Here is a 24,196-nt window from a genome sequence, read left to right as displayed (position 1 = left end):
AATAGTGAAAGTAATAGCATTTCCGCACACACAATGCAAAGGGAGCTCAGGGGATTGGGACTAAACAGCTATGTAGCCTTAAGAAAACCACTTGTCAGTGAGGCTAACTGGCAAAATCGGCTTCAATTTGCTAGGGAGCATAAAGATTGGACTCTGGTAATGTGGTCTGATTTGTCCAGATTTACCCTGTTCCAGAGTGATGGGTGCAGGCTAAGAAGAGAGGTGGCTGAAGTGATGCACCCATCATGCCTAATACCTACTGTACAAGCCTGTGGGGGCAGTGCTATTATCTGAAGTTGCTGCAGTTGGCCAGGTCTAGGTTCAGCAATGTCATATGTCCAAAGAATGAGGTCAGCTGACTACCTGAATATACTGAACGACCAGATTATTCCATCAATTGATTTTTTTTCTTCCCTGATCGCACGGGCATATTACAAGGTGACAATGCCAGGTTTCATCGGGCTCAAATTGTGAAAGAGTGGTTCAGGGAGCATGAGACATCATTTTCACACATGGATTGGCCACCACAGAGTCCAGACCTGAGCCCCATTGAGAATCTTTGGGATGTGCTGGAGAAGACTTTGCACAGTGGTTCAAATCTCCCATCATTAATACAAGATCTTGGGGAAACGTTTATGCAACTCTGGACAGAAATAAATGTTGTGACATTGCAGAAGCTTGTGGAAACGATGCCACAGCGTTGTACTTGAACTGTTACTTTTTGGGGAGGGGCAGAAAGAGCTGTCCTTGGCAGACATGTATATTTAAGATGAAAATTGGACGAGTAAACGTTTTCCAATTTAAAAGACTTTGTTTGTTTTTGTTCTTCAATAATGTAACCATCATCAGATGTCACTGACACTCACTCTCTCTCTCTCATTCACACACACACACACACACACACACACACACATAAAAAAAAACTATATTGTAATGTATATTTATATCAATCACCTTTTAAGAGCTCTCAGGATGTATGCACAGGAACACTGAGATTAGGACTGCTGAGAATGAGAAGGAGGAAAAAAATATGTTTGAAAGGACACCTGCAAGCATAGATGTACTCACTCTGATGAGTTGATGAAATAAATTATCAGTTCTGCGATGCTGAGGATGAACACCAGCACCACCTGCAGGAGCACAAACAAAGCAGTTCACTTAAAGTCCAATAACATGTAAGCTGGCAGTGATATACCACATTGCAGAGCAGTGTTTCCCAGCCCTGGCACAGAAGGTCCCCCCTGCACAGGACATTTCAGCGTGGCTGCCAACAATGCCAGGCTTGTCTCATAAGCTAATAAACAAGTGCTTTCAGGAGTTAATCATTATGTTAGGAGATGGGACAGCACTACCATAATCATCAGGCCTGAGAAACACTGCTTAAGATGCTGCTTGTATTACAATGCTTTGGTAATATACTGATGAATATCAGGCAACAATTCTCAGATAATACATTTTATTCTGGGCCGGCATCTGCTAAGATGGACTCCCATTGAGCTGAGGACACTTTAGATAACATGTAAATTGCATTGGACATTCCAAAGCATATATCCGATACTACTATTAGAGAAAAGCTGACAAATCTGGTAGTGGCCAGCCACAAAACATTTGGGAGATGGGGTTTTAGTGAAGACCAAGTAAATCAGTTTTTCCAGTCATTCAGAGATGCATGAGTTAACAAACATGGTGAGACAGACCTGCAATTAAGCTCAGTACATTTAATTGTTGTTAAATTTATGCTGAGATTTATAAACAATGGTTGTGGCTGACATTCAAAGAGAAAGGTAAACAACCCAGATATGAATGGGTGAATCACAGTGAAGAAAGTTTAATGAAAGGTTTAATGAACCATTTTAAATGTGATTTAGGTAGGGACTTACTGGGTTAGCCAGTCAACGAAACTGAAAGATCCCTAAATGTTAACATCATATAATTGGTGTAACAAATATAATTGATGTCAGACTAATTAAACTAATATGATTCTAGATTATTTGGATAATGTGTTTGTTATATGTAATATTGTTGGCATGTTTTTGCATCACCTCCTGACCAGTAGTCCTCAAAATGCAGTTGACAAATCAACCCTGTAGTTCATTTTACAGAAACACAGAAATTATGTACATAACGTTTCCTTTCTCGTTAAAATTTATACAGTACTGTACAAAGGTTTTAGGCAGGTGTGAAAAAAAAATGTTGTAAACTAAGAATCCTTTCAAAAAATGGAAGTGTTAATAGTTTATTTTAATCAATTAACAAAATGCAGTGAACGAACAGAAGAGAAATCTAAATCAAATCAATCTTTGGTGTGATCACCTTTTGCCATCAAAACAGCATCAATTCTAGGTACATCTGCACACAGTTTTTGAAGGAACTCAGCTGGTAGGTTGTTCCAAACATCTTGGAGAACTAACCACAGATCTTCTGTGGATGTAGGTTTCCTCAAATCCTTCTCTCTCTTCACATAATCCCGGACAGACTCAATGATGTTGAGATCAGGGCTCTGTGGGGGCCATACCATCACTTCAAGGACTTCTTGTTCTTCTTTATGCTGAAGATAGTTCTTTGACATTGGCTGTATGTTTGGGGTCGTTGTCCTTCTGCAGAATAAATTTGGGGCCAATGACACGCCTCCCTGATGGTATTGCATGATGGATAAGTATCTGTCTGTATTTCTCATCATTGAGGACACCATTAATCCTGACCAAATCTCCAACTCCATTGGCAGAAATGCAGCCCCAAACTTGCAAGGTACCTCCACCATGCTTCACTGTTGCCTGCAGACACTCATTATTGTACCGCTCTCCAGTCCTACAGCAAACAAACTGCTACAACCAAATATCTCAAATTTTGACTCATCAGTCCAGAGCACCTGCTGCAACTTTTCTGCACCCCAGATCCCATGTTTATGTGCATAGTTGAGTCGCTTGACCTTCTTTCCATGTTGGAGGTATGGCTTTTTGACAGCAATTCTTCCATGTAGGCCACTTCTGGCCAGACTTCTCCGTACAGTAGATGGGTATACCTGGGTCCCACTGGTTTCTGCCAGTTCTGAGCCAATGGCACTGCTGGACATCTTCCGATTTTGAAGGGAAATAAGCTTGATGTGTTTTTCATCTGCTGCATTAAGTTTCCTTGGCCAACCACTGCGTCTACCATCCTCAACATTATCCGTTTCTTTGTGCTTCTTCAAAAGAGCTTGAACAGCACATCTCAAAACCAATCTGCTTTGAAATCTTTGTCTTGGAGAGCCCTTGCTGATGCAGTATAACTACCTTGTGTCTTGTTACTGTGCTGTCTTGCCATGGTGTATGACCTGTGAAATGAAACTGTCTTCCACAACCTCACCTTGGTAGCAGAGTTTGGCTGTTCCTCACCCAGTTTTAAGGCTCCCACACAGCTGTTATGTTTCAGTTAATCACTGTGTTTCAACCTACATGTGAAATTGGTGATCATTAGCACCTGTTTGGTATAATTGGTTGATCATACACCTGACTATAATCCTACAAAATCCCTGAGTTTGTGCAAGTGTTCCTATAAGAATTTATGCTGGTTTGAAGGCAAAGGGTAGTAACACCAAATATTGATTTGATTTAGATTTTTCTTTTGTTCACTCACTTTGCATTTTGTAAAATGATAAAAAATAAACAATTATTTGTATAGTTGAAAGTTTACAGCATTTTTTCACACCTGCCTAAAACTTTTGCACAGTACTGTATATCAAGTTGCCAAGCTCATGTATAGGTACACTGCAAAGTCTGTCTCAGTTGTAGTTGCCATGTGAAGTTGGCTGGGTAAGATAGCACATAAAATGCCATTTAGAGGTGTACTTTAGAAGTCTAAAAAGGGCCAGGCTTTTAAAGTCCAGCCACCATCTACCTCAAAACATTTATATCCAATCCATATCTTCCCCCTCCCCTCCCCTTTATGACCCCATCTCCCTGTCTCTGCCCATTATCACTCTCTATACCCACCCCATCTCTGTGTCTCATCCCCTTTATCACTCTCTATACCCACCCCATCTCTGTGTCTCATCCCCTTTATCACTCTCTATACCCACCCCATCTCTGTGTCTCATCCCCTTTATCACTCTCTATACCCACCCCATCTCTGTGTCTCATCCCCTTTATCACTCTCTATACCCACCCCATCTCCCTGTCTCTGCCCATTATCACTCTCTATACCCACCCCATCTCTGTGTCTCATCCCCTTTATCACTCTCTATACCCACCCCATCTCCCTGTCTCTGCCCATTATCACTCTCTATACCCACCCCATCTCTGTGTTTCATCCCCTTTATCACTCTTTATACCCACCCCATCTCTGTGTCTCATCCCCATTATCACTCTCTATACCCACCCCATCTCTGTGTCTCATCCCCTTTATCACTCTCTATACCCACCCCATCTCTGTGTCTCATCCCCTTTATCACTCTCTATACCCACCCCATCTCCCTGTCTCTGCCCATTATCACTCTCTATACCCACCCCATCTCTGTGTCTCATCCCCTTTATCACTCTCTATACCCACCCCATCTCTGTGTCTCATCCCCTTTATCACTCTCTATACCCACCCCATCTCTGTGTCTCTGCCCATTATCACTCTCTATACCCACCCCATCTCTGTGTCTCATCCCCATTATCACTCTCTATACCCACCCCATCTCTGTGTCTCATCCCCTTTATCACTCTCTATACCCACCCCATCTCTGTGTCTCATCCCCATTATCACTCTCTATACCCACCCCATCTCTGTGTCTCATCCCCTTTATCACTCTCTATACCCACCCCATCTCTGTGTCTCATCCCCTTTATCACTCTCTATACCCACCCCATCTCTGTGTCTCATCCCCTTTATCACTCTCTATACCCACCTCATCTCTGTGTCTCTGCCCATTATCACTCTCTATACCCACCCCATCTCTGTGTCTCATCCCCTTTATCACTCTCTATACCCACCCCATCTCTGTGTCTCATCCCCTTTATCACTCTCTATACCCACCCCATCTCTGTGTCTCTGCCCATTATCACTCTCTATACCCACCCCATCTCTGTGTCTCATCCCCTTTATCACTCTCTATACCCACCCCATCTCTGTGTCTCATCCCCTTTATCACTCTCTATACCCACCCCATCTCTGTGTCTCATCCCCTTTATCACTCTCTATACCCACCCCATCTCTGTGTCTTATCCCCTTTATCACTCTCTATACCCACCCCATCTCTGTGTCTCATCCCCTTTATCACTCTCTATACCCACCCCATCTCTGTGTCTCATCCCCTTTATCACTCTCTATACCCACCCCATCTCTGTGTCTCATCCCCTTTATCACTCTCTATACCCACCCCATCTCTGTGTCTCTGCCCATTATCACTCTCTATACCCACCCCATCTCCCTGTCTCTGCCCATTATCACTCTCTATACCCACCCCATCTCTGTGTCTCATCCCCTTTATCACTCTCTATACCCACCCCATCTCTGTGTCTCATCCCCTTTATCACTCTCTATACCCACCCCATCTCTGTGTCTCTGCCCATTATCACTCTCTATACCCACCCCATCTCTGTGTCTCATCCCCATTATCACTCTCTATACCCACCCCATCTCTGTGTCTCATCCCCTTTATCACTCTCTATACCCACCCCATCTCTGTGTCTCATCCCCATTATCACTCTCTATACCCACCCCATCTCTGTGTCTCATCCCCTTTATCACTCTCTATACCCACCCCATCTCTGTGTCTCATCCCCTTTATCACTCTCTATACCCACCCCATCTCTGTGTCTCATCCCCTTTATCACTCTCTATACCCACCCCATCTCTCTGTCTCTGCCCATTATCACTCTCTATACCCACCCCATCTCTGTGTCTCATCCCCTTTATCACTCTCTATACCCACCCCATCTCTGTGTCTCATCCCCTTTATCACTCTCTATACCCACCCCATCTCTGTGTCTCTGCCCATTATCACTCTCTATACCCACCCCATCTCTGTGTCTCATCCCCTTTATCACTCTCTATACCCACCCCATCTCTGTGTCTCATCCCCTTTATCACTCTCTATACCCACCCCATCTCTGTGTTTCATCCCCTTTATCACTCTCTATACCCACCCCATCTCTGTGTCTTATCCCCTTTATCACTCTCTATACCCACCCCATCTCTGTGTCTCATCCCCTTTATCACTCTCTATACCCACCCCATCTCTGTGTCTCATCCCCTTTATCACTCTCTATACCCACCCCATCTCTGTGTCTCATCCCCTTTATCACTCTCTATACCCACCCCATCTCTGTGTCTCTGCCCATTATCACTCTCTATACCCACCCCATCTCCCTGTCTCTGCCCATTATCACTCTCTATACCCACCCCATCTCTGTGTCTCATCCCCTTTATCACTCTCTATACCCACCCCATCTCTGTGTCTCTGCCCATTATCACTCTCTATACCCACCCCATCTCTGTGTCTCATCCCCATTATCACTCTCTATACCCACCCCATCTCTGTGTCTCATCCCCTTTATCACTCTCTATACCCACCCCATCTCTGTGTCTCATCCCCATTATCACTCTCTATACCCACCCCATCTCTGTGTCTCATCCCCATTATCACTCTCTATACCCACCCCATCTCTGTGTCTCATCCCCTTTATCACTCTCTATACCCACCCCATCTCTGTGTCTCATCCCCTTTATCACTCTCTATACCCACCCCATCTCTGAGTCTCTGCCCATTATCACTCTCTATACCCACCCCATCTCTGTGTCTCATCCCCTTTATCACTCTCTATACCCACCCCATCTCTGTGTCTCATCCCCTTTATCACTCTCTATACCCACCCCATCTCTGTGTCTCTGCCCATTATCACTCTCTATACCCACCCCATCTCTGTGTCTCATCCCCTTTATCACTCTCTATACCCACCCCATCTCTGTGTCTCATCCCCTTTATCACTCTCTATACCCACCCCATCTCTGTGTCTCATCCCCTTTATCACTCTCTATACCCACCCCATCTCTGTGTCTTATCCCCTTTATCACTCTCTATACCCACCCCATCTCTGTGTCTCATCCCCTTTATCACTCTCTATACCCACCCCATCTCTGTGTCTCATCCCCTTTATCACTCTCTATACCCACCCCATCTCTGTGTCTCATCCCCTTTATCACTCTCTATACCCACCCCATCTCTGTGTCTCTGCCCATTATCACTCTCTATACCCACCCCATCTCCCTGTCTCTGCCCATTATCACTCTCTATACCCATCCCATCTCTGTGTCTCATCCCCTTTATCACTCTCTATACCCACCCCATCTCTGTGTCTCTGCCCATTATCACTCTCTATACCCACCCCATCTCTGTGTCTCATCCCCTTTATCACTCTCTATACCAACCCCATTTCCCTGTCTCCTCCCTTCCCTTTTATCACTCTTTATGTCTACTCCATTTCTCTTTTCTCCCCCTTATCACTCTCTGTAGCCACCCCATCTCTCTCTCTTTCCTTTTAACTCTCTTCCCCTCCACATTTCCCTGTTCCCCTTTTTTTATGGTAATTGGTATTTCACACACAGAGATAGACCTACAGTCAGGTGAAGAGATCAGCCAAGACAAGGAAGGAGAGAACAGGCAATACAAAACAAAAGAAACAATGACTCACACTGGATAATGAAAAGCAGGGAAGATAGACAAGACAGCATGTGAAAACTGTAAGGTAGAAAAGAATAGAAAAGAATGGAGATAAGTGTAGGACAAAGTAAACTACACATTGTAGCACAGATGATATTAGACAGGGAATGCTGGAAGAGATTAGATTTGTCAGACCAGATAAGGAAGGATAGTTAAGATAAAACAGTGCTTGATGGAGCACAACAGTACTAGAAAGATCAGACAAGACAGTGTAGGAAAGATCAAAATTAAGAAGTGTAAGAGGGCAAAACAGATCCGACTAGGGTGGGTAGGAGAGAATGTTTATAACACAGTCACTGAAAACTGGTCTTTTTCCATAATGTATGTAATGAGCAGGGAAGGCCTGGCCTATTTGGATCTTTTTTTATAATTACACAAAGGGCTGCCTCCCTGCCTCTTCACCCAGGCAGCTCAGTGCATACATTATGGATAAGACAAACCTTGTCTGTGAGGTAAGCACAAATATGCAGTTCACTAACACACATACACACACCGAAAAATTTAGACTTTTGCCTCAGCTTTCATGAAGCTCCAAGCCACACATTTTGTGCTTGCAGAACACAACCCACCAATCTTATAATCACAACAATAGCCCCGTCCTCTCCTGTTGGCCATGCACATTTCCTAGTGTGCATATAAATGAATCATAGCACCTCTCCTGGGAAAACAGGGATGGTTTTATATCTGAAAATAGTTTACTTTTTATTACAAGTTAAAATGGCTCACTGAGAATACAGAACAAAATATTGAGTTATTTTATGAAATCAGTGAGAATAGAGTATAAAATTATCTTTAAGGTTATAGGGGCCAGAAGGCCTTGGGTCCACTCACAGATGGTGATTCTAAATGCTTCTGGCCCATAGCAACCTATGAAACAAAACACCTCAGCACACTCCTCTAATCCACTTTCTCAGCTGATGTGACACAAAAGTGGGTTGTGGACTCGCTCTGCAGGGTTGGGTCATGTGACTAAAGAAAAACAATCTTATTTTAATTGCTTAGGTAGAACTCTTAATAATTTTAATTTGATAGATATGCGTAAAATACATCCCAGTTTGTGATGGAAAGTGCTCGCACAAGAGAGCATGAAACCATCAAAATTAAAATGTTATTTAGATTTAAAACATCTCATATGCAAAGACAAACTGGTAGAATAGTTTCAAAGATGACTTTAGGATCGAAGGGCACCACAAAAGTGCCTGACATTATCATGTTCCAAACCATTAAAAGCACTTCAGGCACTTCATATTAAGATGTAGCTCACTATATCGCAAAGGCCAAGAAACCCCATACAATAGAAGAAGAATGTCTCTTACCTGTCACCAGAGACATGGTCAGACAGATGCTGGATCACTCAATGGTGGAAAAGCTGAAGACCATAACACTGTAGAATGATACCATAGCTAGATGCATTGAAGACATGTCTGGTGACATAAAACAACATACCACTGATTATATCCAGGCAAGAGCTTACTATGCCTTGACTGAATCCACAGATATTGCCAACCATTCAATTTTACTGGACTATGTGAGACAAGTATAGGAAGGAGATTTCCAGGAACAGTAGACCCATCTATACCACTAAAAATGCAAATAACATTTTTAGCACTGTAGATTTGTACTTGGGTTTGGGAGCCAGAGCTCAGTAAAGTGTGTGGGAATTACAATTGATGACATGCCTCCATGACAAGGGGTGATGATGAGAATTCTTGAGGAGACATTGAATGCGACATGGAACAACTGCTTTTTGAACCAATTTTTTCTGGTGTTTGATGAAACATTGAAAGATCTCAGCAAAGTAGCTAACCACATTATACAGCCAAAAACAGCTGAGTCACTGGCAAAGAATGTGGGTGCAAAAGAGGAAGCAAATGTGAGCCTCCCAACTGATGTATTTAATGAAATGAACAAAAAAAGAAACCAGACATAAAAGTGCACTAATGAGAACAAAAGAATCAGCATAACATCAGTGACTGTCAAATGGTCATACAAAACAAAATGGGGTTGAATAAGGAACAATATAATAACATAAAACCCCCTAGGTGGTATGGCAAATGAGGCACAACACATATGAATGAAATAGAAACAGAACGTAAACAAACAGCCAAGTGGACCCCACTGCCACCTGATGGAGGCTGCTGGCATGTGGAGTGAGAAGATGGGGCATCGTTACAGTATACCAAGAAATTACAGGGAGGACACCCCTTGGAACTGAGGGGTTTTTGATATCTAGCCCTCAATCTTTAGGGGTAGGCTCAGCAGGCTTTGGATGGGGGCCTCTTTTCCTTGATGGTATGACGGCCTGCTGCCTCACACAAGGAAGCCATGACAGGACTCCTAGCTGATGTTGGAGGTGACACTGAAGTCCCTGACAAGCCCTCTGTGGGACTACCATGCCTCCTGGGTGAGGAACATGGCTTCGCAGCATATATGGAAAGTCCCGGACAAAATGAGTCCCCCACAAATTCCCCCCACATTTGCCAACTAGTCCTGCTGAAGGAGAAGAGAAGAGCAAGCCCACAATGCAGGGGGAACGAAAATAGAAAACCAAAAGGACTACTGCTTACTTAAATGATCAGTCATTCTGTCATGGGCGAAGAATGTGCAGAGAAAAAAAAGTTGTAAGCAATTGTGAGACACCAACTGAATCACTTGTGCATTAATGATAACAAAAGAAGCCAATATAACATCAATGACAGACAAACAGTCATACAAACATAAAGTGCTTAAACAAGGCACCATATAATAACATAGCAGCCCCCAGGTGGTGTGGCAAATGAGGCACAGCACACACCACCAGAGGGAGGCATGGCATCACATGAAAACAGACAAGGCATATATGAAACAGAAAGAGAATGTAAACAAAGAGCCACGTTGAAGTTGCTGATGCCTGATAGAGGCTGCTTGGGAGGGGGCTTATTACAAGGTGTTCAAAAGACCTGAGCATGTACAGGTGTTGTAGCATTCGCTGGCTGTTGAGGGAAAATTGCTATCACACTTTTAAACAGAAAACAGAAATCGCCTCCTTCTTCTCAGAGAATAACTCACCTTATACTGAGCTGTCTGATGGCCAAGTCTGGTTTGTGAGAGCGTAAATATTTCTTTGCAAGGTAGGGAACTCAATATTTTTTGAACAGTCTGATAAAAATTGCTGCGTTCACAAAGAAGATCATCATGTGGGTAAATCATGTATCCAAAGACATTATGACATTAAGCACAACAGCTGGACACTGTAACCAAAAATGCCCTGAAAATAACTCTCATGGTGCATCTCACTAAACGAAAAGCTCGGTTTCACGACTACTTCCCAGAGAAGCATGACTACTAGATACACGACCCCTTCAGAACCAATATCAAAAGTGTCATGTTGTCAAGCGATGAAGAGAATCAGCTGGTACAGCTGTCATTTGATCAGGCACTAAAAAATACATTTGGTAAGCCTCCCACAGTTCTGGTGCAACAATGTGAGGGCTGAATATATACACTCAAAACACTCTTACCATTCTATTTTGGTCCAGCTCAAGTCAAAAGAGCTGGCTGTCACTGAGCATGATCTCAGAGCTCTGGTTACCATCACCCTAGACATTAAAACTTGTCAGGACACCAACTATCTTATTAGCATCCACAAATGTATTTAAGTGATAGCATATTTTGTAGGTCTTACTTAATTTGTGTGTAATCTCTTATGTAATAATGATGTTCATTTTATTCATAACCAAAATAATCATCAGCTCTGAAGGCCAGACTATGCTCTCTAAGATACAGTATTTGTATTTATTTTGTGTGAGCATTTGCGTGCATTTGTATGCATACCTTTTTTTGCATACCTGCAGCTTTTTGTACCCAAGTGTTTAATCTAAATCACCTTGAGAAAATATTTGATCTCAATGCAGGCAGAGGACCACTGATAAATGTTTGAACAGCAAGCTAAGTGTGCTGTAGCAGCTATTAAACTCGCTTATTAATAACTCAGACTCCCGTTTTCTTGTTTCTTTCTTACTGACATGTACAAAATGCCACTTCACCATTGTGTAGTTAGCCAATATTTTTTGCAGTTTATCATTTAACTCAGAAACTGTTATGTTTTGCTCACAGTGAAATATAAGTTTCTTAAATTTCACTTCCTATTATAAGGTCAACTGCATCCTTAGGCTGAGACCCTGTGGCTCTGCTGGAGCGCTCAGGCTGGCAGGCATTTACTGTTCTTTCTTTGAGGCTTTGAAGTGGTTCAAATCTGTTCTTCAGATGAAGTGATTTTATATTGCGTTGGTCTCTTAGCAACAGTGATAGCTTTAGCGTTAGTAGTACATGAACAAATGCTGTTAGTCGGGGAAGAAGACAAGACTTCAGAACTATATATTTCCTTCGTAATTCTTTGTATTAAGAATCTCAGACACCATAACTTGAATGAATTACTTTTATTTAGCAGGAAGAATAAACACACACACACAGTTTGTTTTATCTCTGTCTCTTCATTTCTGAATTTTGTCCAGGGCTACATTAGACTCACTGCTAAAATTATAAGGCTGGTATGCAAAAATTCTAAGTGGAGCTGTACAATATTTTAACTAATTGATCCTGTCTCATAATGCTGAAGTCTTCCTGAGCTCTTCACATTAAAGTACAGCTAAATGCCTGTTCTTCACACTGCTGGTTAGCTTAGAACCTCACATAGCCCACACTTAGGATATTACAAGGATCACAGGGAAAACTAATTGTACACTTTCTCATTCTTAACATTTCTTATGTATGTATTTATTTAGTGCCATAAAAAGGATTCAGCTTCAGGATTCAGATTTCCTTATGTCACATTGTCCATTTAAAAAATTATTATTTTTATTGTGGTTTTCGAGCAAGTCTACAGAAAGAATATACAATGTCAAAGCAAAAGAAAAAGGCCAAAGCATGTGCACACACACATACACAGAGAGAGAGAGAGAGAGAGAGAGAGAGAGAGAGAGAGAGAGAGAGAGAGAGAGAGAGAGAGAGAGAGAAAGAGAGAAAAAGAGAGAGAATGCAGGGGTCATATAGGAGTCATGAGGCAAAACATTAATTATGTAGGCTCTGTAGAGGTCAGAGGTCAGGAGAGGTAGGACTCACCATCACACGTCCAGTTGTGTTCTGTGCGCAGATCATGACCTCAGCCCAGTCCTTAACTGAAGTCGTCCAGTCAGGTGGGACCTCCACCTCCTGGCCTTTCCCCCCCCCTCTCTCACTTGTACAGTTAGCAGCCTCTATGGGGTCACTGACACGCTGGGGCTCCTACACACAAAAATATGTATATACATTTTGAATATATTTAAACATAGATTTAAACTCCTAACCAACAAAACACATAAAACTTCAAATTTCAAACATGACTAAAAGTGAATACTTTCAGTCATTCAGTCAGAAACCTCTAAACTTCAAGCTTTCTGAAGATTATAGAAAATGGCTGTGAACATAACAGTGTGAAGCTGCTGTGTAATGGCACCTTTAGCTAAACTGAGTGGGTGAGGATGAGCAGCGTTTCTGTTGCTAGTGAGTGGTATGAGCTGGAGAGGATGGACACTTGGAGTTCCAGCTCCTCCATACAGCTCTGTTATCCTCCTGAGCTGGTGATATGCATTAGAAGGCCTGGAGCTCTCAAACAGGTTCTCTTCCAAAACAGAGCATGTTGTCTGTATGCACTGTACTTCTGGAAGACAGCAGCTGTAGATATGCATCTCGCTACTGCCAATGTGGGATCTACTGTGTATATCTGTGCTTAAAAACAGTCAAATCAACTAGCGTTATCTATCAAGCTAACCACAGCTAATGTTAGCAGCTAGTCAACAGCAACCCATTAGGCTTAATCACCTCACCAAATGAGTCGTATTCGCACTACTAGCAACACCTCAGCCACCAAGTCTACATATTTCAGCTTCATCAACTGTGTCCTCAAATAGAACTGTTAACATTATCTATTTACTTCCAGTGTACAACACCATATCTGGCCTCAGTGAAGTTAAAGCAATGCCCTGTGACCCCTGTAGTTTTCTATCTATGTCTGCCTACATTTTCCCTGCAAAGCTGCTGCTGCATGCCTTGTTTCCCTGCTCACAAATAAAACTAATAATCATTCATCTTCTCTCTGGTGATATGGCCTTACTAAATGCTTTCCGCAAATCACCTGCGGAAAATCACCTTCCGCAAATCACCCAAGCCCTGCTCTTCTGCTTTGCACCTCTTCCAAGATGGGTACCACCCTAAGTATAGGATATACGTAGACCTATACGTCACTAGTTGGACCCATTTAAAAGAAGGAATCCCCCATGGTCTGGACTCTCTAGCTGGATACCACTTAGTCGCTACAATAAGGAGAAGACAACACATCAACATGTCTCAATCCTGGACTCTGTGTGTGACAAGAAAAACTCCATGACATTTAACAAATTTGCTCATTTATGTCTTTGACCATTTTTTTGTTTATTCAACTGATATTTTTGCTAAAAAGACAGTGAAAAGAATTGTGTCAGAAGTTCGCCAAGAAGCCAACTTCCACAAATTTTTCATCCATGATGACTACAACCTTCCACTGGGGATAAATCAGCAATCTGTTCTTTAAGGTAAACCACCTATCGTCCGGCAGGTAAACAACAAAAGCACAAATGTAATAACGTGCTTCTGTGGAACTTTCATCTCATAGTGCACGAAAAGGGCTCTCCTCACAAAGCTACCTGGCCTACTATGGCCTACTGGCCTATTAAAGGAAGAACGACCATACGTCTGGGCAGAACTATGTCAGAATATTGCCTCTATTGTTATCCATTGCTATCCATAAATATACGTTTGTTTTTGGTTTGTTCTGTTAACTGTAGAGATTTAGTTTAATGTTATGAAACAGTAGATCATAGATAAAGACATTTGTTTCTCTGCTGCTTTGATCTCTACCTCTCTCTTTCATTCCTTGTCACGTGTGAGTCCTCAGCCCTGCATGTGGCATCAAATAATTCATGATTACCCCAGTGTTATCCATTTGATCTCCCATCTCTTTTTTGTTTTGTTAAAGATAAATGCTAAATCGTCTTTAGTGTCCAAATCAATATGTTTTCTCAAGCTTGTGTCTATGTTTTTCCTGTAATCACATTATAGAATAGTTGTAATGTTTCCCATAATTCTCTGTGCTGCACAGTGTGGTCCACGTCCAACACCCACCCATTGTTCTAACACACCAAGTGTTCATGGACATAGCTCCATCACAAGATTATAGTGTATTTGAATCAAGCGCCATTATTTCCCCCTTGATGTGCTAGGATCCTATCCGTACTTGCACGTACACACACACACACACACACACACACACACACACACACACACACACACACAGACACGCACATATACACACACATGAAGTAGTACCTAGTAGTTCACCAGTGTTTACTCATTTGTTATGACTGTTTGATGTGTTTTGATTAATAAATGTATTTTTGTTTGAACTCTGTTACCAGGGTGGTTATCATTCAGTTACAACATGAAGCCAAAACTATTACTGAACTATAGTCTTCTGAATTAAATTATGTTATTAATGTTATCTACAGTAAAACCGAGTGTAAAGATTTAACCTGGCTGATAAGATTATAACACGTATTTGGAACTTTAGCGCTATTAAATTTAATATTACTATTAATATAATGCTGATTGCTCAATTTATTATCAAAATTGATTATATTATTATCTAAATTTCCACCAATTCATAAGTAACTTTATGAAACTGTTTACTTTTTGAATAGCACCTACATCATAAACAAAGTATTTGCATTAAAGGCAAGGATTTATATTAGTTAGAATAGGTTCATGTCACATGGCTAGGCATAGAGATTGATTTATTCAGATGAGCCCAATTGACATCACTTCCCTGGGGCACAATTCACCTGTGAGATATTAAAGAGCACAGGAATGAGAATGAATGGTTTGCGACATGCTAACTTTTTCTCTTTTCCTCTGAGTATGTCTGAAATTTCCTTCCTTATGTTTTTTGTATTTTAATTTAGTTTTTTGCCTCATAATTAGAATATTTTAAAATAAAACTGAATGGATTACCCAGGTACTGAATGGATTACCCAGCATCCAGGCCTTACCAGGAAGAGGTAGGTATCAATACCAGTCAACCTGCAGAGATTTAATGCTTGGTCTGGATCACAATTTTCCATATTTTACTTCTTAGAAATCAAGTTATACTACAGAAATTTATAATTGTTCATTATAATTAAAAAAACATGAACTGGCTCAATTATATATAGGAAAATGCACAGGAAAGGAAATTAGACACACATTGATAATGTTTCCTTCACAAAAAACATCAAAAAACAAAACAAAAACATATTTCACAGAATGCAGAATTAGAACTGATCTCTGTTGTATTCATTTTTAGTGCTCCAGAACCTGGAAGCAAAGAACTGCCATGAGGAACGGAAAATTCTAAATTCTCTTCTTTGTCCAGCCTATTTTTCCTAGACATAACTGAGCTCAATTTAACATCAATATGAGATTTTGACTTTCTCATCCTTAAATTCAGCTCCTGCAAAATAGCCTTCCTCTTAACTCTGACCAATCGAAATTTAAGATCTTAAAGATCTTAAAACATTTTATTCTCACTGCACTGAATTTTAATTCTATATATGTCAGTTCTTATAAATGAGCCTGCACAATATCAAAAATTTGTTGCTGTGATCAAATGCAATAATAAATACTAAAATGTATCTGTTCTCAGAGTTGCTAACATCTACATAAACTTCAGTTTCTCACTGAAGTTGCAAATACATTTCAAATGCCTTCTAAACAAAAGCAGAGCATATACCCTGCAGACCTACTGATCATGTGGTCACTAAGTCTAATGCCAACATGAACATTTTTAGACAATTTCATGGTGATCCAACAAATATATTTATAAATATGCTGCTTTGATTGTACCTGCTGCCAGAACAGATATTCCAAGGCCCCTGCAAAATGCAAAAGGAAGCAGAAAACTTGTTCCTTCTTAACAGTTTCCACCAACACAAATATCCTTTCAATTCAAATAGGCACATTTTAAAATGGTTTTTATGGTTTGTCTAATAACTGGGCAATACTCTGATACCCTTTTGTCCATCTTGGCATTTTGACAGTTTTGAGTAAATTGTCACAAGAAGAGGGAAATTAGGGCACTACAGTAAGTTCCCAAAGTCCAAGCTGCAGCCCAGCCAACCCTTAAGTTGCACAGTTGTGAAATGTGTTCTTGACCATAAATTATTGGTGCCATGTGGTGTTTCAAGGGTTCACTGAAAAGGTCTATATAAATATAACTCCATTTGCAACAGACATGTGCATTCACGGATTCATTAACAAAACAGACATGTTTGAGTCTTCACATATAAGGTCAAACGCCACTTGACCATATTTAATTTGTGTTCCATTCTAGACATTCTAGAAGTTATTTATTTTATAGTCTTTGGAGTAATGACTGGATGTAAGGTCTTCTTTATTCACCTGAGCCCTTTGAAAAGCTTTCACTTTACTACTTTGAACAGTATAACGCAGACAGCCTTCCATGACATTCTGATTTTTAATCTCAGGCATGGGAGCAGGAAGTTGGACAGCGTCCACAACAATGGGGACAGGAGGTCTGGCAGCATCCTCAAGACAGGAACAGGCGGGCTGGCGTCCACAACGCCGGGGACGTGAACAGGATGATTGGCCAGTGTGACAGCCATGGAAACAGGCTGGGTGATTATGGAGGAACACACAGAAACAGAACCCACTCAGGAGCTCCCAAGGCTCACCTGGGCTACAGGAAGGCTGGGCAATGGGAAGCTTGCAGTGGTGCTTGAGAGCTGAGACCCATAGAATGGGTTTTCTGTACAGTCCTTCCATCTAGCCACATCTTGCAGTACAGGTTGCTCCTCAGGTCATTTTTCATCCTTTGCCTATATCGCTTACCTGAGTTCTTGTCACAAAAATCATCAGAAAGTGAAACTTCCCTCAGTGCTTTCAGAGAAAGACATGATGCCCTTTTTCTTGCAATCGCAGGGGATTCTCTGACTTGGTGGCACTGGGACATGGTTAACTCTGACTATTCAGAGTTTCATCTCAGTGGAACAACCACAAACCAGAGTCTTACTCTCTCACTGTGTCCTTGGTTGGCTGGTTATTCTGTAATGCAGTGTAGCAAAAATATATAATTTTATGAATTATTGTAAGGGAGCACCACCCTACATTTAGGGAAAACTATCAACTATTACCAGTGAATTACCAAAGGTTTATTGATGTTATATCTTTCTCAATTCCAAATTAGTTCAGATTTTGTGAATAACTGAATAACATTGCTTCAAATATATTTGCCACAATGACTAACTGGATGAGTAAATGTGAAGTTTATTGATTAATGAAAAATCTAATTATTGATGTCGTGAAACGGGTGTCATAAGCTAATATAGTGGACTTGGCTCAGGTGTACCAAATCCCAAATTAATGACAACTGAGGGGGGGAAAATGGGAAAAAGAGGAGACAAGAGAAATAAATAAAATAATAATAAACAAAACAACAAAAGGAAAGAAATTAAATCAGAGGGATAGAACCTTTGTGTAAGCCAGAGAACTGATTAGCTATGGTGCTAACTTAGCTAAGACTAACCTATCCAAAGAGCTAACAATGCTAGGTACTGGAGAGTTGCCTGAGAGGGAGGAGATTCTTATTTCTGTTATTAAATAGACTAATGATGGGAGGAACTATTAACCTGGGCAGAATTATCTCTAGAAAATGCAACTCACTAGAGAAACCCAGAGAAAACATATGAGTGGAAAACACAGCTCTTACTTCCAGTCCAAAAATGAAGATGGCCGTTCAAGAAAGCATAAGCAAATAACAACAAGATGAGGGAATCACATGGAATATATACACAAGCCAACAAGGAACAGGAAACAGGTAAGAACAGGTGGGGAAACCAAATAACGGGGCAGATCAGGAAAACCAAAATACAGATGTGGTTGTAACAGTTGAAGCAGCATTGATATTTGTTCTGTAATTCCAAAGAAGAAATAGAAAAAAACTATATTATCAGTAGTGGTAATAGAAGCAACACTTGCATTAGCAATATTTCTAATAGTGCTCTCAAAATTGCCCAAAATTTATAATAGTACTGTCAAAATTGGTCAAATTGTATTATTCCTTCAACGAAAACACATGGGTTCAAATGGTGCGAATATCTATTTTTTCATATTGTGTCCATAAGAGTGTAAAGAGTGACATAATTAGCTATTTATATCGGTATATTTATTTCAATATAAACATGTCTTTTCCTTGACATGAAACAGGAAATAATAAACTATTGGGGACTTGTCGTGCATGAACCTCCTGTCTGTAGCCTTCAATATCTAGCTGTTTAGTCCAGTACAGTAGACTACACTTTTGTATTTTTAAATAATTTAAGGCAAGAATTTAAGAGAAATGTTTTACCCTGAAGGATGATTTACAATAATGTGCTGTTAAAATGGAAAAGTAGTCTACTTAGCTAAATTATTGACACAAGAATATTTATGCTGGCTAACATAAAAAAATATATATATATTAATGGGCCATACTCATTTGGGTGCATATTTTCAAGATGTACCCTCAGGTTGCTAGTGCTGAAATGGTAGGCTAGCTGTAGCTTACATACCACTTTATTGCGAGGTTCCACAATATTGCTGTGTACTAACCAAACTTGCAAATCACTATTTCTGTGACCGAGTTGTGAACTCTGCTATATTTACCACATAGTTGTTTAATTAATCACTCATTTCAGATTGACTTACATTTCAGTTTCAATCAGTGAAAGTGATGTTGTGTGACTCCTGTGAGATGCAGGGCCAAGACCCAAATGAGAAGTCATGAGGCAGACAGCCATGATACTGCTGCATTTTTCCCCACAATATGCATTATACTTCAATATACATTTTAATCTATAAAAAACACAACACAATATCACATACTCAGTGCCTCCCAGAGTTCTTCATACAATTTATCAACTATTACCAGTGCAATCCAATTGTCCAAACCTCAAATTTCACAGGTTTATAAAAATCTGGATCATTTCCATTTCCATTTTTGGCATTTAGAAAACACTCCTATCCAGCACTATCCAAAAGTGTTTTCTCATCTATTCATGGAATGTATCCTTGCCAGCACAGTTGGTTACAGTTAAAGATACCACTGGGCTATAATACTGCTAAATACAAGAAATCAAAGCTGATCTCTAGAAGAAATACAAAATGAGCATAAGTACTATATCAAGCAACAATAAGTGTCGTACCAAACAATAAGTTCTAGAAGTATTTAGTCAATTAGTAGTAGTACAACATTTCCATAGGTGCAGGATTAGTGATCATTTATATACTCCAACAATGGATGAATCTTCAGTCTGTGTTTGAGGACAGCAAGGGACTCTGCTGTTTAGACAGTCAGTGTGAAAATTCATTCCACCATCTGGGAGACAGGAGAGAGAATTGTCTTGATGATTGTTTCCGATGAAACTTGAAGCATGGTGGTTCAAGTTGAGCCGTACTTCAGGTATGGATCGGAGTTTGACCATTGTCATCTTGTAGGGAGGGGCTTGTCCATTTTTGGCTTTGTAGGCAAGCATCAGGGTCTTAAATTTGATGTGGTCAGCTACTGGAAGCCAGTGAAGGGAAAGCAGAAGCTGAGTGATATGTGAACTTTGAATGATTGAAGACTAATCATGCTGCTGCATTCTGGATCAGTTGTAGAGTTCTGATGGCCCAGAGAGGAAGACCATCAAGTAGCAAGTTGTAGTAGTTGAACTTTGAGATTATAAGAGAATGCACAATTACATGGATAGCTTCCTGTGAGAAAAATCCTATGACTTAATTGTACACAAGTTGTAAATGATAAATCTGCATGACTGAGTTAAGAATGATAACTCGTCCAAAATTATGCCAAGACTACGATCAGCTTCAGACAGCAAGGCCAGGGAGTTCTTGAAAGAAACAGTGAGGTCATGGTGAAGAATTGGAGTTCCTTGGATGTACAGAAGCTCAGTTTTGTTGGGGTTGAGCTTCAAGTGGTTGGTTGTCATCCATGAAGAGATGTCACTCAAGCATGCTGAGATACGACTGGAAACCTGAGTGTCAAAAGGTGGGAAGGAAAAGATTAGTTACAGTTGCATCAGCATAGCAGTGTAAGAAAAGCCATGAAAATATATTGCATCACCAAAAGAGCAATAATACCTAAGAATACAGTGATCTGACACTCTGGGAAAGCTTCCATGCAGCTTTCCCCAAAGTTGTGCAGAAATGAGTAATCCATTTTTCTCTGACAGCACTGTCCATCTTGACCACAGTCCAATAAGTGAGCTCCATCATGTGGTATTTAAGCCAATGAAAGGCATTTTTCTAGTAAGGTTTTCATAGTTTCTGATTTGAATTTAAGCCCTGAATGTTCATTTTACATTACACACACACACACACACACACACACACACACACACACACACACACACACACACACACACACACACACACACACACCTTTTTTCCTCGCAAATTTTTAACATTGTAAATGGTCTTTGTTGTGAGTGCATTGTGGTTTCTCAAATGCCAGAAGCTTTATTCTATGGCCTGTATACTCTGTTCACAGGAAATCAGAGTTATATGGACCGTTTTGCTAGGTACTAAGTACTGTATACCGGGAACACCCCACAAATCCTTTTGTTTTGCAGCTGCTCTGACCCAGCTGTCTAGCCATCACAATTTGGCCCTTGTCAGTCACTCATCCTTATGTTTGCCCATTTTTCCTGCTTTCAACACATAAACCTCAATAAAATAATCATTTGCTGACTAATATATCCCATCTCTGACTACTGTAATGACAATCAGTGTTATTTACTTCACCTGTCAGTGCTTTTAATGTTATGGCAGATTGGTTGGAAACTGCTGGTATAAGCATTTGAGAAAAGAAATTGACCCCTGATTATTATAGTCTTTTCATTTACATGTTCTGCTCATTTACTGCTGTTTTACAATATTCTTCAGAAACATACCTAAATGTTGCTTTTCATTTCATTTCTGTTATTCGTGCTGTGCATATTCAGTTTTAATCTGTGGATAGCTAGAAACCAGTGGAGTTGGAAAGACTGAAGAAAATCTAAAGCAACAAATGCCAACACCTTGCTGACAAATCTAATTAATCATACAGTACCCTGATATGGTCCATGCTCAATGCTGTAAGCCTTAGTTTTTGCTTTAGTGGTTGAAGGACTAAAATGTTGGTCTTTTGTTTTAGTGGACTGAGTCACTAAAACTTTGTCTGTTTCAGCATTTGGTTCAGGTTACAGATCTAAGAACTGGCCCCATCTTGTTTGTGCAACTTGGTGAAAGTGGAGACATATTTCATTATTTTTTATGTAACTTGGTGGTTTCCATGCAGTTGTGGTTGTGAAGGTACATTACATTTGAGTAAATGGAGAGGAAACACTGCTGGTATATTCAGCACATACCATAGAAACCACTTGTAGTTTCATGGGGCTCAACTGCTCTTAAGAATAAATTTCTTCTTAAAACCCATTTGCACAGTTTTCATGAAGAAGAGATTTTTTTCTTAGGTAAGAACAGAATCTATGCACACTCAATAGCACGTCTGAGTTCTGACATATTTCTGCAAAATAAGTGGTTAATGTGTTTTCTTCAATTCTGCAGTTGTAGGGCTGACATGATTCCTCGAGAAATCCTAAAAATCATAAATGCAATATTCCTACACCCCATCGTGCCTTGTGTGAAATATGTGCAAAATATCCATCAAGATGAAAACAGATTAAATAGTTAAAAACTAGGCTCGGTAACAACAAAAGGATGGGCTCAGACCAAAACAATATTAAAACGAGGTGACAGTGTATTGTTTCTATTGTAGAAGGGAAGGAGGGTAATTAGAAAAAGTCAAAATTGACTTTTTGAAGTATTATTTCATATTTTCTTGACGTCATTAGCAAGTTATGGCAAGGCTATGAATAAGCTCCCAGAATTCAGTGTCTTCTTAACAGTAAGGCCAAGCAGGTTCTAATGAATACAGAACAATTATGTTTACATCATGCCTAGCCAGAGTCCAAACAGTCCACAGCAGGGTGCTTGTGCATGACTCGGGAGGTCATGGTCATGGTACTGCTATTTTATGCCGGGTTAGCTAGCAAAGTAGCAAGTTTGCTAACTATGTGAGATTGTTGAATTATACCAGAGCAATTTCTTGTCATGTTTATTGGCGGAGACATTACATTTTACATTTTTGGCTCTATGCACTAGGTATTATAGTAAATGTTACATACAATCGTATTTCGAATGAATGAATGAATTAATTAATTAACAAATGTACTGTTAGCGAATCACCTTTTGTACACTGAGGAAGTACTAAAATGGTCTGTATTCTGAGAAATCAAACCTAGCTACTGTTTTCAAAAACTCTGCTTTCTCACCAACATTGAGGCCCACTGAGTGTACTTTAAAGGTTACGGAAAGTACCAAACGGCAAATAGGCCGTATGACTTGAACAAGGAGCTGCTGGAGATGCATAGCTCATTGGTATGCATCTTGGAATAATTGTTAATTCCAAGAACAGTGTGCTTCTATTCCTATAATGACTTGCTTTATTAGGGGATTGAGGATTTCCCTTGGTACCCAGGTTAGTGACACCACTCATCTCAGTCTCAGCAGGAGGTGTCCTATAATCAGCAGCACTCACATACTCTCTCCACAACTGGCATCTTAAAAGGGTGCTGGATGTGTTTGACACAGCAGGTGGCAAACTGCTTTCCAAACCAGCAAAATTGTGTATAAATAGAATGACTGTGAAATTGTTTTCTTCTTGCAGAAACAGACTACCATTGTCAAAACCTGTCATACCTTTTTGAATGTTATAATCTTTGGGCACCTTCATTATTTTTGGTTTGTAGGATAATCATGGCTTGCAGTGTGTTGCACATCATCACCATGAAACATAGCGTACCACCACAAAAGGAGGATGTGTGTTGAGACTCTTGGGACTGAAGAGTTGGTGTCCAAGTTCAACAAAAATTAATTGCCCATTTGTAAATAAAGGGTGTAAAATTAGACTTTTGCTTACAATTAATCTCAAAAAGAAACACATCAATGTGGTGAAGGCAGCCACCCTACCCAAGACTGACAGGCCTGACACGAGGTAAACGTGAGCTCTGACCACCAGACCAAAGAGCCATCTCTGCTAGAGAAAAAACCAGGACCTGCAACCACTGCACTGATGATCGTAGCTCCTGTCACTCTAATTAGCAATCACCAAAAGGGCAAGTGAAAAACAATATGAAAACACATAAATAGCCATTACAGAGTTCAAATTTCTTACTACTTCACCACTTGCTGAAATGCTAATAATAAAGCTTAAATATGGACATTTAGTTTTCAAGATCTAGATAGGAATAAAATGTTTACTTTATTGGACAAGACCCTGGGGAATCAGGAAATGTAGAGCATGATTGAAAATGAAGATCCAGCATCCAA

The 24,196-nt window shown here is 40.4% G+C and overlaps 1 protein-coding gene across 1 annotated transcript in view; it reads right to left on the bottom strand.

Moving 5' to 3' along the window:
* The window catches only part of LOC118240059 (calcium-activated potassium channel subunit alpha-1-like), a 72,680-nt gene that overhangs the window by 37,818 nt on the left and 10,666 nt on the right, over window positions 1–24,196 (bottom strand). Inside the window, exons 2-3 of the mRNA XM_035533438.1 lie at window positions 12,785–12,946; window positions 1,069–1,130 (exon numbers count right to left, since the gene is read on the bottom strand). Coding sequence (XP_035389331.1) covers window positions 1,069–1,130; window positions 12,785–12,946 — 224 coding nt within the window. The remainder of the gene's footprint in view (window positions 1–1,068; window positions 1,131–12,784; window positions 12,947–24,196) is intronic.

This window comes from Electrophorus electricus, chromosome 14 (assembly GCF_013358815.1).
Source record: "Electrophorus electricus isolate fEleEle1 chromosome 14, fEleEle1.pri, whole genome shotgun sequence".
Classification (NCBI taxonomy): Eukaryota; Metazoa; Chordata; class Actinopteri; order Gymnotiformes; family Gymnotidae; genus Electrophorus; species Electrophorus electricus.
The sequence above is the reverse complement of the archived record's forward strand: the minus strand, read 5'-3'. Positions and strand labels throughout refer to the sequence as shown.